This window comes from Nannospalax galili, unplaced genomic scaffold (assembly GCF_000622305.1).
Source record: "Nannospalax galili isolate Female #2095 unplaced genomic scaffold, S.galili_v1.0 scaffold675, whole genome shotgun sequence".
In the NCBI taxonomy this organism is placed as follows: Eukaryota; Metazoa; Chordata; class Mammalia; order Rodentia; family Spalacidae; genus Nannospalax; species Nannospalax galili.
The window spans coordinates 689,697-704,420 of NW_008337205.1; the positions used below are offsets into that span (position 1 = coordinate 689,697).

The window sequence follows — 14,724 nt, forward strand, 5'->3', positions numbered from 1 at the left end:
CACCCCTGACCCCCAAATCTCACAGTGTGAGGCCAGAGAAATGGCTCAGCAGCTAAGAGTACTGGCTGCTCTTGCAGAGGACTGGGCTTCAGTTCCCAAAACCCACGTGGTGGCTAACAACCATCTGTTACCCCAATTCCAGGGACTCCAACCCCCTCTTCTGGCCTCAACAAGCACTGCACACATGGGTGCACTTACATACACGCAGGCAAACACTCATAAACATAAAATTAAAAATTCAAAAAAATTGATAATGCTTTAAGTAAGTTTATGATTCTGCGTTGAACTGCATTTATAGCTATCCTGGGGTGCACAGGTGGCCTGTGTCTCAGATGCTGGAGTTGTCCCTGAGACTCTGTCAAGGAATAGAGCTGAAGATTCTTCACGTTTTCTAACTTCTCATGACATGGTGCAAAGGCATTTACAATGGCGGTTGTGAAGCAGAAACCATGAGAAGAATAACTGGTCTGACTTGGAGCCAGGCATTTACAAAGACTGAGCACTGTGCCTTGGTGTTTGTACCTCAAAGGTTCTGAACAGCCTACCTGGTTTGCACGTTCAAGGTCAGTCATGATCATCTCGATCTCGTCGGCCCTGGGAAGGTGAGAGGGACAGAGGTCAGTTGTCATCAAGGCAGGTGCAGGGAAGTGACTCAAGAGACAGGCTTTCTGGCTCAGAGTGAGGAGGAAAGACTACATCTACAGAAGGAGAGGCTGTGGCCCCAGTGTCTGAGAGGGCCAGGCAAACTTGAGGAGGTTCCTGTGGCCAAAGGGCTGGGAGGTAGGAGGCATGCCTGCAGGTTTCATTCACTATTTACTTATTAAAAGTTATTTTACTTGAGAGAGAGGGAGAGATGATGATTGATTGATAGATAGATAGAGAGAGAGAGAGAGAGAGAGAGAGAGCGCCTGGGTACGCATGGGTGAACATACATATCTGTGCCACAGCGTGCCTGTGGAGATCAGAGGACAACTTTCAGAAGTGTTTCGCCTCCATGTATGTAAATGCACACGTGTCATGCAATGCCTACGGAAGCCAGAAGGGGCATCAGATTCCATGGAATTGGACTTATGGATAATTGTGAACCCAGGTGCTCTCAAGAGCAGCCAATACCCTTAATCATTGAGCTATCTCTCCGGTCAATTAATTGTTTTTGAGACATGTCTCTTATATAGATAGTCCAGGCTGGCCTCAAACTGGCTATATAATCAAGGCTGACTATGAACTTCCTATCCTTCTGTCTCCATCTTCTAAGTGCTAGAATTACATGTGTGTACCACCACACCAGACTTTTTATTCACTTTGATATTCATGTCTCTAGAGGGGCTTCTAATCTTTATGGGGAGACAGAGCCAAAAATAAGATAAAATACAGGTTTGAGAATTTGGCTCAGTTGGTAGAGCACTTGCCTAGCATGCAGGAAGCCCTGGCTTCAATCCTTACTATTCCATAAAACTGAGCATGGGGGCTGGCTCAGTGGTTAAGAGCACTTGCCACTCAATCATGAGGACTAGAGTTCAAATCTCAGTACCCATGTCAGGTGGCTCACAAACACATGGAACTCTAGCTCAAAGGAATCCAATGCTCCTTCTGGCCTCTGAGGGCACCCATACACACATGTGCACATACACTCACATCTACACATACATAAATAAAATAAAAATAAATCTGAAACGTCCTGTTAAAAGGTTGACTAGCGCCATGAATACAGTACTCGGGAAAAACATGAAGATTAATGAAACCTCCCCTGGGGAAGTCAGGAACATTAAAAGAAGGTGATACACAGATTGGGTTTTGAAGGATGAATATAAGTTTGCCAGAGTAGGAGTGAGCTGAAAAAAGTCTACCCTTAGGAAAGTGCCTTTGGCAGTCAAGGCCTTACCAGGACCCAGAGCAGGTGGACAACAGGCCTCAAGGAGATGTGGGCTGTAGTGTGACCTGACCCACCAAGTCTAGTTAACTCTTAGCTGGCATCAGTCTTGAGGTTCTTATTTTTGTTTTTTTTTTTTGAAAACACTCCCTTGCATGAGGGCAAATACATGGCTCAACACTCTACCAGGGAGATAGAGTAGATCCTAGAGCCCAGGGCAGGTAAGTGTCTTGCCATTGCACAGATTTAGAAGAAAAGGCCAAAAAGATTTATGGAGAAGTTTGTCAATACCTAGTTTCTTCCTCAGGCTCGCCCACTCTCTCTCTCTCTCCCTCCCTTGTTTCCTTACTTCCCTTTTATTTTTGAGATACGGTCTCACTATATCGTCCCAGCTGTCCTGGAGCTCACCATGTAGACCATACTGGCATCAAAATCAGGGATCCCAAGTGCCTCTGCTTCCTGAGTGCTGGGATTAAAGGTGTGTACCATCACACCCGGACACATTTTTTTTTTTTTTTTGGTCTTCTTTTGAAATAGGGTCTCTCTGTAGCCCCAGCTGTCCTTGAACTCACTATGACCAGGTTGGCATTGAACTCACCGAGATCTGCCTGCCTCTGCCTCCCAAGTGCTGGGACTAACTACAGGTGTGCACCACCATGCCTGGCTCACATTGTTTTTTAAAACAGGATCTCTCACTGGCCTGGAGCTTGCCAAGAAGGCTAGGCTGGCTAGCAGGGAGCCACAGGAATCCACCTGCTTCTGCCTCCTTGGTGCTGGAATTATAATTGAGTTCTACCATGCCTGGCTTTTTAACTGTTACTAAAATTTTAATTTTATGCCGGCGTGGCGGTGCATATCTTTAATCCTAGCACTCAGGAGGCAGAGGCAGGTGGATCTTTTTGAGTTCACTGCCAGCCTGGTCTACATAGCAAGTTCAGGTCAGCTGGGGATACAGGAAGACCCTGTCTCAAAAGGACCAAAAAAAAAAAAAAAAAAAAAAGAGCTTTAATTTTATTTTATGTGTATGAGTGTTTTGCCTATATGTATGTAAGTACACTCTGTGTAGTGTCCATGGAAGTCAGAAAAGAACATGAGGTGCCCTAGAACTGTAATTAGAACTGGACAGTTGTTAGTTGCCATGCAGGTGCTTGGAACTGAACTGGGTCCTCTGCAAGAGCAGCCAGTGCTCTTAACCACTGAACCATCTCTCCAGCACCTCATCTATCTTTAACCCTGAACTCACTTCACTCCAGCATTTCCTTTGCTCTGACAGAAGTGAACATGGTGGGCATACCAACTTCTGTCATCCACAGCATTCAACTTTTCTTTATACTTTGCTTTTCTTTTACTCTTTTATTCTGTTAAAATGTAATGAAAAATTATTACATTTGATATATTTAGTGCGTGCGTGTGTGTGTGAAGGAAGTATGTATATATAGGTCAGAGGACAATACTCAGGAGTCAGTTTTCTCATTTTAGCATGTGGATCCCAGGGATTGTACTTAGGTCGTCAGGCTTGGTGGCAAGCACCTTTACCTGCTGAGTCATCTCACTGACCCCTTACTCTTTTAAAAAAACTTAAAAAAATTTTGTGTGTGCCTGTATGGCCAGTAGAGAGCTTTGTGGAGTTGGTTCTCTTTATTATTTAAAAAAAATTATTTATTATTTTTATTTTATGTGTATGTGTATATTGCCTGCATGTAGGTAAGTGTACTTGTGTTGTGCAATGCCCATGGAGGACAGAAGAGGCTGTTGGATCCCCTGGAAATGGAGTTATGGACAGTTGTTAGCTGCCATGTGGGTGCTGGGATTCGAACCCGGGTCTTCTGCAAGAACAACCAGTGTTCTTAATCACTGAGCCATCTCTCTAGGCCCTCTTTTCCTACTTTTAAGTGGGGCCTAGGGATTGAACTAAGGTCATCAGGCTTGGTGGCAAGCACTTCCTTCTAAGCCATCTTGCTAGACCCTTTCCTGTTGCCTTCTGAAAAGCTCTTTAACTTATTCTAACTGGTCTTTGGTTGTGTCCCACTGTAAATTAGCCCTTTTCTGTTAATGAACTTGCCACTCCTATTTTTTCCTCTTGGGCCCTCTCTGTGTTCCACAGTCAGCACCTTGGTTTGTTACAGAGAATCCACCTCTTGTACTCACTCTCCCTATGCTGCCCCATCCCCAGAGGTGACCTTTGGTTCTCTGGGAGAAGCAGTGGCCCATGAAGCTGCCCCAGTTACCTGTACTTCCCCTAGCTCCTCATTCCTTTGCCTGGCTGAGCAGGGGCCAGGATATACACCAGCTGTAGGCCAAAAGCTCAGCCCACCAGAGCTGGAGTGACAGGGCTGAGCTTCTGGGGGATGGGAAACAGAATCCAGATTTTAGAAGGTTTGGGCCCTGAAAGGGATAGGGTGGGAAGCTCCTCACAAATGCACAGATCCTGGATTTCTTCTCAGACAGTGAATGATGTATGGGTCAAGACAGAGCATATCTGTAATCTCAGGCTAAGACAGCAGGATTGTGAGTTCAAGACCAGTCTGGGCTATGTAGCTACATAGTTTGAGGTCAACCTAGGTTACATAGCTCTGTAGCAAGTTTCAGTTCAGTCTGGACTACATGGTGAGACCCTGTTTTTTTTTTTTTTTTTAAATTAGAGACTGGATGGCATCGTGATTAAGATCATGGTTACTCTTTGCAGAGGATCTGGGTTCCATTTCCAGAAACCACATGGTGGCTAACAACCGTTTTTAACTCCAGTTCCAGGGGATCTGAAGCGCTCTTCTGACTTCTGTGGGCACTGCACAACACGGGTACACTTATATACATGCAGGCAATATACTAACACACATAAAATAAAAATAAGACTTTTTTAAAAAAAAAAATTAGGGCTAAAGAGATAGTTCAGCAGCTAAGAGCACTAGCTACTCTTCTAGAGGACCCAGGTTTGGTTCCCAGCAGGCACAGGGGAGGCTCAAAACCCTGTCACCCCAGTTTTAGGGGATCCAACACCCTCTTCTGGTCTCTGCAGGCATTGCCAGCACGAGTGCATTTACATATATTCAGGCAAAACACTCGTACACCTGAAATACACAAATTTTAAAAATTAAAAAAAGAGAGCGGGGTGAGGTGGCGCTCACCTTTAATCCCAGCACTCAGGAGGCAGAGGCAGGTGGATCTCTGTGGGTTCAAGGCCAGCCTGGTCTACATAGTTGAGTTCCAGAACAGCGGGGGCTATAGGAAGACCCTGTCTCAAAAAGACCCCCCCCCCAAAAAAAAAAGAAAAAAAGAAAAGAAAAAGGAGAGTAGGGGCCCAGACCTTTGCAGATTGCCTGAGAGTGCCTGGATCCAGCCTCTGCATGATGGTGAGCCAAACTGTGCCGTGCCCATCCCCCTACATTGGGACCACTTGTGGCCCCTCCCAATGCTCTAAGGCTAGGCTTCTCTGCCCTTCAGTAGGGGCCTAGACCTTTGCAGACTGCCTGGATCTAGTCTCCATGTGGTGGTAAGTTCCCAAATCCTGCTGCGCCCATCCCAACATTGGGACCATGTGTGGCCTCTCCCATTGCTCCAGGGTTACACTTTTCTGCTCTTTATAGGGCCCCAGATCTTTGCAGATTGCTGGGAGTGACTAAATGGGCCCCCCTTAGTGAGCTTCCAAAATTGTGCCGTGACTGCTTGCTAGTAGGGGCCCAGACCTTAGAAGGAAGCCTGAGAGTAACCTGACTTTGGCCTCTGCGGGAGCTCCTGAGTAGCTGGATTGAAGCCATCTGGTCCCTCCAATATAAAATCAAAAAAGAGAACCCGAAGCCTAGATCAACCAGATTTATATATCCAATAACAAAACAAAACAAAAAACAAGGCACACCAATAATACAAACAGAAGCAGACTTCAACTCAACAAAAAGGTTTGAGTTTCATACCAGAATCACAAACAACAAAAATCCACATGCCAAAATCACAATGAAGAACATAGAAAACCAAAATAATATGTTCCCACCAAACACCATTAGTCCTATAGTATAGTTTTAAAATGAGAACGCTCTAGAGATAACCCAGGACATAGAATTCAATGAATTTAAAGAACACACAAACAAACAAATCAGAGAACTAAAAGAAGATGATTGGGATAAACTTCTGACTGAATTCACAAAAGAGATAGAAATATTGAAAATTCAGGCTGAAATGAAGAAGGAAGTGAGAAACTCAATAAGCCAACCTGAAACAACAGGAGAAAGTCTCACTGATAGAATGAATGAAATAAAAAACAGTACCAACACTGAAGGATAAAGTTGAGGAATTGGACCGCTCAAGCAAAGTTTATGAAAAATATTTTAAAAACACAGGAATGGAATATGCAAGAAATGTGGAACACCATGAAAAGACCAAATCTGAGCATCATAGTCATATAAAGGAAAACCCATCAGAATTACAGTTGACTTATCAATGCAAACTATAAAAACCAGAAGAGCCTGGACCAAAGTATTCCCAGTTCTACTAAATGACCATAGATACCAAACCAGAATACTTTACCCAGCAAAAATGACCATTATAGTTGAAGGGGAAAGAAAAATCTTCCACAACATGAATAGGCTGAAAGAATACATGTCTGCAAAACCAGCCCTTCAGAGAATACTTGAAGCAATACATAGAAAGGAAAAAAAGAACAACTACACCCAAGGGGCAATAGAAAGAAACTAAATGAAGGTGTAATTGTGGAAACACAAATTTAGACCAAGAATGCAAACAGAAATTAAAATGATGGCAACCAATACATAGCTTTCAATAATAACTTTAAATATCAATGGATTGAACTCCATGGTCAAAAGACACAGGCTAGTTGAATAGATTAAGAAACAAAATCCATCTTTTTGTTGTCTGCAAGAAGTCTATCTCACCTTCAAGGACAGGCACTACCTTAAGGTGAAAGGATGGAAAAGAACATACCATGCAAATGGCACTAAGAAACAAGCAGGCATTGCAATTCTAGTATCTGGCAAAATAGACTTCAAACTAAAACTAATCTGAAGAGATAAAGGGGGTCACTTCATTCTGATCAAAGGAACAAATGGCCAAGAAGATATTACAATTGTGAACATACTGCACCAAACTCCTGTGTACCCAATTTCTTAAAAACAGTGCTACAGACTTTAAGACACAGATTAACCCCAACTCAGTAATAGTAGGGGAATTCAGTACCCCACTGTCTCCATTACACAGGTCAACTGGACAAAAAATAAACAGAGAGACATCTGAATTAAATAATACCATATATCAAATGGACCTAACAGACATCTACCGAATATGCCACCCAAGCATCAAAGAATACTTTCTCTAAAATTGAACACATACTGGTGCACAAAACAAACCTCAACAAATACAAAAAAATGAAATAACTTCACGCATTCTATGAGACCACACAACACAGTAAAGCTTAAAACCTAGTAACTATATGAACTCATGGAAATTAAACAACACACTCCTGAATGATGAATGGTCAAAAAAGAAATTAAGAAAGAAATAAAAATATTCCTGGATTGTCAGCTGTGGTAGTGCATGCCTTTCTTTAATCCCAGGACTCAGGAGGCAGAGGCAGTTGGATCTACATTAAAAAAAAAAAAAAAAAATAAAATGACAACATCGCAACTCAAGAAGCTGTAAAGGCAAGAACAAATTAAACCCAAATCCAACAGAGGAGAAGAAATAACAAAAATCAGAGCAGAAATCAATGGAATAGAAACAAAGAAAACAATACAAAGAATCAATGAATCTAAGAGCTGGTTCTTTGAAAAGCTAAACAAGATAGACAGACTCTTAGCTCAGTTAACAAAAAGAAAGAGCAAATCAAAAAAAAAAAAAATAGAAAAAATAAAAAATCAGAGATGAAAGGGGAAACATCACAACAGACACCCCAAAGATTCAGAATATTATAAGGGAGTACTTTAAAAATCTATACTCTATTAAACTTGAAAAACCTAAAAGAAATGGATGGATATCTAAAATCATAGGAACCAACAAAGCTAAACAAAGATGAGATGGAGTTTAAACAGACACATAACATATAAGGAAATTGAAATAGTAATACAAAACCTCCAGACTAAAAAAGCCCAGGTCCAAATAGATTTACAGCAGAATTCTACCACACATACACACATCAAAGAGATCATCCACCATGATCAAGTAGGCTTTATTCCAGATATGCAGGGATGGTTCAATATATGTAAGTTAATAAATGTCATAAATTACATAAATGGTCCCAAAGACAAAAAAAAAATCACATGATCATCTCAATAGATGCAGAAAAGGCCTTTGACAAAATTCAGCATGCATTCATGATAAAAGTCCTAAAGGAAATTGGACTGCAGGGAACAAACGCCAACATAACTATAATTATATACAACAAACATACAGTCAAAATCATTCTAAATGGGAAAAAAAAATTTGAAAGCATTCCCAATAAAATCATGAACCAGACAAGGATGCTCACTATCTCTACTCCTTTTTTTTTTTTTTTTTGGTCTTTTTTGAGACAGGGTCTCCCTGTAGCCCCAGCTGTCCTGGAACTCACTATGTAGACCAGGCTGGCCTCTATCTCACAGAGATCCACCTGCCTCTGCCTCATGAGTGCTGGGATTAAAGGCATGCACCACAGCAGCTGACAATCCAGGAATATTTTTATTTCTTTCTTAATTTCTCTTTTGACCAGTTATCATTCAGGAGTGTGTTGTTTAATTTCCATGAGTTCATGTGGTGACTAGGGCTTCTTTTGGTGGTGGTTTTAAACTTTACTGTGTTGTGTGGTCTCATAGAATGCATGATGTTATTTCATTTTTTGTATTTGTTACTGGGATTAAAGGCGTGCGCCACCACGCCTGGCTCTCCACTCCTTTTTAATATAGTGCTTGAAACTCTTGCTAGAGCAATAAGACAAGAGAAGGAAATTACATCAAAGATCTTTACAATGAAAATTTTAAATCTTTAAAGAGAGAGCTTGAGGAAGACATCAGAAGATGGAAGGACCTCCCATGCTCATGGATTGGAAGAATTAATATTGTGAAAATGACCATCCTACCAAAAGCAATATATAGATTCAATGCAATCCCAATCAAAATACCCACGACAAACTTCACAGAATTAGAAAAAAAATTCTTAAATTTTTATGGAAGCACAAAAGACCCTGGATAGCTGTGATGGCTAATCCTGGGTGTCAACTTGACTGGAACTGAAATGAGAGAGATCTTCTTGATTGGATCATCTGAAGCTGGAAGACACACCATAAATATAGGTGTTACCTTCTGATGACAGCTCGTATAAAAGGCCAAGGCAGAGAACGCCTGGCTTCTTGCTGCTTGCCTTCGCTCTCGCTGGTGAGTTCATCTTGCTACTGTAGACTGAAGACCAGCTGATCTTTTGGAATTTGTCAGACCTTCAGCTCCAGATTGGCACTACTGAGACATCCAGCCTCATGGACTGAGTGACTACGGATTCTCAGCCTCTTCAGTGTGGTGCAGCCATTGTTGGACTACTTGGACTCTATCTTGTGAGCTAAGCTGATAATTCTCTATAAATATATATTTATTCTACCAGTTCTGTTTCTTTGGAGAACCCTGACTAATACAATAGCCAAAGTAACTCTGAGCATAAAGAGTAATGCTGGGGGGATTACTATACTAGATCTCAAATTATATTACAGAGCTATATTCATAAAAACAGCAGTGGTAATGGCACAAAATATACAAAAAGATCAGTGGACCTTAACTGAAGACCCAAACATGAGTACACACAATTTCAGCCACCTGATATTTGACAAGGTTCCAAGAAAACACAATGGAGGGAAGATGGCATCTTTAATAAATGGTGCTGGCAAAACTGGATCTCCACCTGTAGAAGAATCAAACTAGACCCTTATCTTTCACCTTTCACAAAAGTCAATTCCAAATGGATTAAAGACCTCAATGTGAAACCTGAAACTCTTAGAAGAAAACATTGATAGTAACCTAAAAAATATAGGTGCAGGAAAAGACTTTCTAAATTGAACACTAGTTGCTCAGGAATTAAGATCAACAATTAACAAGTGGGACCTCATTAAACTAAAAAAGCTTCTGTATAGCAAAAGAAACAACCAAGGAAGTGAAGAGAAAACCCACAGAGTGGGAGAAAATCTTCACCAGTAACATATCTGACAGAGCTTTAATACCCAGAATATATAAAGAACTCAATAAACAAAGAATCAAGAAAACAAATGACCCAGTTAAAAGATAGGCTAAAGAACTGAACAGAGAATTCTCAAAAGAAGAAATAAAGATGGCTAAGAAACCTCTTAAAAAGTGTTCAACATTGTTAGTAATTAGGGAAATGCAAATTAAAACTACCTTAAGATTTCATCTTAGCCCAGCCAGACTGGCTAAGATCAAGAGAACAAATGCTGGTGAGGATGTGGAGAAAGGGGAATGCTCATTCACTGCTGGTGGGACTGCAAATTCATGAAACCCCTCTGGAAAACAGTGTGGAGAACTCTTTTAAAAAACTAAAAATGATATGACCTGGTTATACCACTCTTTGGCATATACTGAAAGGACTCATCCTATTGCAGTTACTTGTACAATTACGTTTGTTGCTGCTCTTTTCACAATAGCTAGGGGATGGAAGCAACCTAAGTGTCCCTCAATAGATGAGTGAATAATGAAAATGTGGTTCATCTATACAGTGTTCTACTCAGTGGTAGAGAAAGACGAAATAATAAAATTTGCAGGTAAATGGATGGAACTAGAAACTGTTATACTAAGTGAAATAACACAGACTCAGATCCTAGCACCAAATCCTTATATGTATATATCCTGATTTAACTGCAGGAATCAGGAAAAGAAAAGTAACCCGAGAGAGAACAGTAGGAGTAATCAGGAGGTAAAGAAGGAACCCAAGAGAGAACAGTAGGAGACAGGTATTACTAAGAGAGATATATAAAACGGGGATATTTAAATGGGATGGAGAGAGGGGTTATATAAGGAACTATGGGGATAAAGGGAAGAAAGCGCTCAAGAGATGTGGGACCGTAGCAGACAGGAATTATCAAGGGCGTAATAGGGAAAATGGGGATACTTTAAATAGGGAAGGTGTGGAGGGAGGGTTAGACAGGGAAAGAGAGGAGAGATTAAAAAATGCCCGGTTAGTATAAAAAACCAGAGGGAATTGAATTAGTCCAAAAATCTACTGAAAAATGACACATACAATATCGCTACATGAGTCCATGTGTATAGCTGAAGGCTATATTAACAAGAAGCAGTGCCAGACTCCTTTGAGTTGTTAATCAAGGTAGTCCAACAGACTCCCAAAATTACACAGGCTATTGCCACAGCCCTTGATTACCTCCCAGAACCTGAAGGTAAGACCCTATTGCTGAAGACGGGACATACTTAGGACACATTATTTGTAACAATGGTGCTTGAATTGACCTGGAAGCCCCCTCCCCTGATGCTCTTACAGCTTTGGAGAGCACTACTCAAGCTGGTAAGGGAGAACAATCAGTGGTCCAACCCCAGCTTCAAGGCCTAATAACTACATCAATGACTGGCACAGCAAATGACATTGGTACAGTAGTGACACTTATATAAATCTTGGGGGTAATCAACAGCTACCTAATTGGACTTAAAGCCCACTCAATAGGAGGAAACTCATGCGTGGTACTGTAAACCTAGCCAAATACACATAGCTGGAGAGGTCATAGATCTTAGAGAAAACCCCAAGGCTGACCCACCCCTAGACAAATGTAATTTTTTACTATGTACAAAATATGGATCCTTAAATTTACAGGCAAATATCCCAGTCACCATCTATCAAAGCTTCTTTTTCAAGAGAGATAATTACAGAGTTCCACAACTGGTCACATACCTCTAGATATTGCCTTTGAATTGCCCAAGGCTAAGTGGCACATCTACAATGCAACCTCTACACCTAAGCCTCACGGAACATAGAACAAGGGATGAAGAGAACACTAATGCATCTTTCAATTCTCATCAATGAAACTCCTTCATGCAACAGAGGGCCAGGAAGACAAAAGGTCACAAATGGCTAAAACCTAGAGAGTAAGAGTATACAGAGTGTGGGTTCTTGGATAGGACTACTATAGCAAACCCCACCCACTCAGGGCTTCAGGGACCATTGCAGAAGAGGGGGCAGAAACATTGTAAGAATCGGGGAGGAGGTGCATGACCATATGCAAGTAGAGTCCTACAGGCTCCTGGGACCCTACTCATATGAAACTACAGCAATGGTGTCAGCATGCACAAGACCCATGCAAAATCAAGCAGACAAAAACCCAGTACAGAACTGTGGAATTAGGGAGCAGGCGCCCAATCTTAGTTGAAGAGTTATTGGCAACTGATTACTTTTGGGTGAAGAAGAGCTGATATTCTTAAAGGGAGGAACTCTGGATGGGCTGACAAGACCTCAGTGAATGAACTTGCACTGAGGGATGTCTGGGGACATTAACTTGACATGATAGGCCTTAACACAAATGACAGAATGTATGAATTCCAGTGTGAGGGGGCTATGGGAGGGGGCATAAAGTTAAGATATTCTGTATGAAATACACAAAAATTCAATAAAAAATTTAAAAAAATAAAAAGAAAAGGAAAAAGACATTTATTAGGGTTCTTAGTATCTTTAGAAAATCTAACAAAAGATTTAAAATGTGTTACAGAAAGCCAGTCTCAGGCTGAGACTAAGGATGGCTCAGTGGTTCAATTCCCAGAACTAACATGGTGGAAGGAATGAACAAACTCCTGTAAGTTGTCCTCTGACTTCCACACATGCACCATGACGTGTATGTATGAAAATAATAAACAAATACCAAAAATAAAGGAAAAAACCCTCACCTTACCTAGCCACATTTAAGAAGGAAGATTCTTTCTCTGCTGTCTGAAGTACTCCCTGGGAGTGATTTTCAAGCTTTCCATCTGTGGGTCAAGTTTAACTTTAGTTGCTAAGCAACCATAGAACTGAGCAAAATATTGAATGTGATAAGGGTGCATTGTACTTTCCACTCCCGAGAGGCTCCTGGCTTTCCAAGGAGAAAGACAACACAGCCCTGCTGTGGGAGGGCAGAGTTGCTCCCCCCCCCAATCAAAGACAATAAAACTGGTCACAAGTAAATTATTTTAGATGGGGTCTCCTTCTGCAGCTCAGGCTTAAATCTGGCTATTCTTTCTCAGTCTCCCAAGTGTTTGGATGACAGATGTGTTCTACTTGTAGGTACCACTAGCTGGGAATTCCAATATCATGAGCTTTGAAAGAAGTGAAGGAAGCTAGACCACGGTGGTGGGTCCCATTCAGAACAATACCCTGCTGGGTTGTACTGGTGCTCACTCTCAAACAAAATCAATCTGATCAGATCAGCTGTCCTCAGGAAGTATAATGGAGATGTCTAAGAGAGCCATATACCATGTTTTACAGGGGCAGGAATGCATTAAATTGTGCATACTTTGTAGGTTGACAGTTACCAGTTTTCTCAGGGCTTGTTTTTCGTACCTTTCCTGGCTTTGGTTTTTTGAGACAGGGTCTCACTATGTAGTCCCAGCTGGCAGGGAACTCACTATAGCAGAGAATCTCAGGCTGGTCTCCATCTCAGAGAGCCAACTGCCTCTACCTGCTGAGTACTGGGACTCCTTAGGTTTCACCACCACACTCAGCTCCCTTCCCCCTTTTTAGAGACAAGAGAATTGCTATATAGCCCTGGCTGGCCTGGTATGCATTATGTAGGCCCAGACTTGGGGGAATCCTCCTGCCTCAGACTCCCACATGTTGGGATTACTAGTGTACATCACTATATCTAGCTGTTTGTGACAGGGTCTCATGTAGCCCAGGCTGTTTTCAAACCCGAAATCCTCCTGCTTCTGTCTCCTGAGTGTTAGGATTAAAGATGTGTCATTACACCTGACCATTCTTTCTACTTCAAAGGCCCAACTAGCACCTAGAGGTGGTGGGACCAACATTCACCTAAAATAATTTCCTTTCCAAAGTCTATAATAACCATACAGTGTTTGCTCAGCACAAGGATTTATTATAAAAAACTCGTCCCCTCACCTTTTTATGAGCTGACAACACAGCTTTCCCTGATCTATTAACCTACACTGCTTTCTGCTCTTCCCTGACTTTAAGCATAGGATTTTAGCTGGGCCTAGAAAATATATACTCCATTCAATTTGTCCCCCTGAAGATCATTTCAGAGTATTCTCCCGGCTAACAAACCATTTTTATGACAAACTTCAAAGGACGTGGTCAAGGTTGAAGGAAAGGAAATTATACCCACACTAGACACGGTGTATTTCCTTTTGCAGGAGCCTTCTGAGTGCCAGTGTTGACTGGCCCCAGGGCTGCTACAAAAATTTCAATATCCCAGAAATCAGACTTCCGTATCCATGGGTTTCAAATCTGTAGATCTGAACAACCATGGATCAAAAGCGTTTGGAAAAAAACTGTGCTTGTACCAACTTCATGGGGACCTTTAGTTTGGCCCTTATTCCCTGAACAATATAGTGTAAACCTATTTATAGAACATTTCTATCCTATTAGCTAGTAAAAGTCATCTAGTCATTCAGTCTATGAGAGGATGATCTGTGCAAGTGCTATGGCATTAGTAATAATTTACGTTTTAATAAATTACTGATTAAAAAATATTTATTTAGTGTGTGTGTTTACATATGCTATGACATGCATGTGGAAGCCAGAAGACAACATGGGGAAGTTGGTTCTCTCTTGTTATGAGGGTTCTGGGGATTGAACTTAGATCAGTAGGATTGGCAGCAAGTGCATTTACCTGTTGAGCCATCTTATCAGGTTATTATTATATTATATATACTATTATTAATTAT

The 14,724-nt window shown here is 41.4% G+C and overlaps 1 protein-coding gene across 11 annotated transcripts in view; it reads right to left on the reverse strand.

The window, feature by feature from the left end:
- Positions 1-14,724, reverse strand: part of Cux1 (cut like homeobox 1) — a 379,665-nt gene that overhangs the window by 95,838 nt on the left and 269,103 nt on the right. For all 11 annotated transcript variants that reach the window (XM_029563184.1, XM_008832298.2, XM_008832297.2 and 8 more), the window contains one exon: positions 546-594. In XM_029563184.1, the coding sequence (XP_029419044.1) occupies positions 546-594 (49 nt within the window). The remainder of the gene's footprint in view (positions 1-545; positions 595-14,724) is intronic.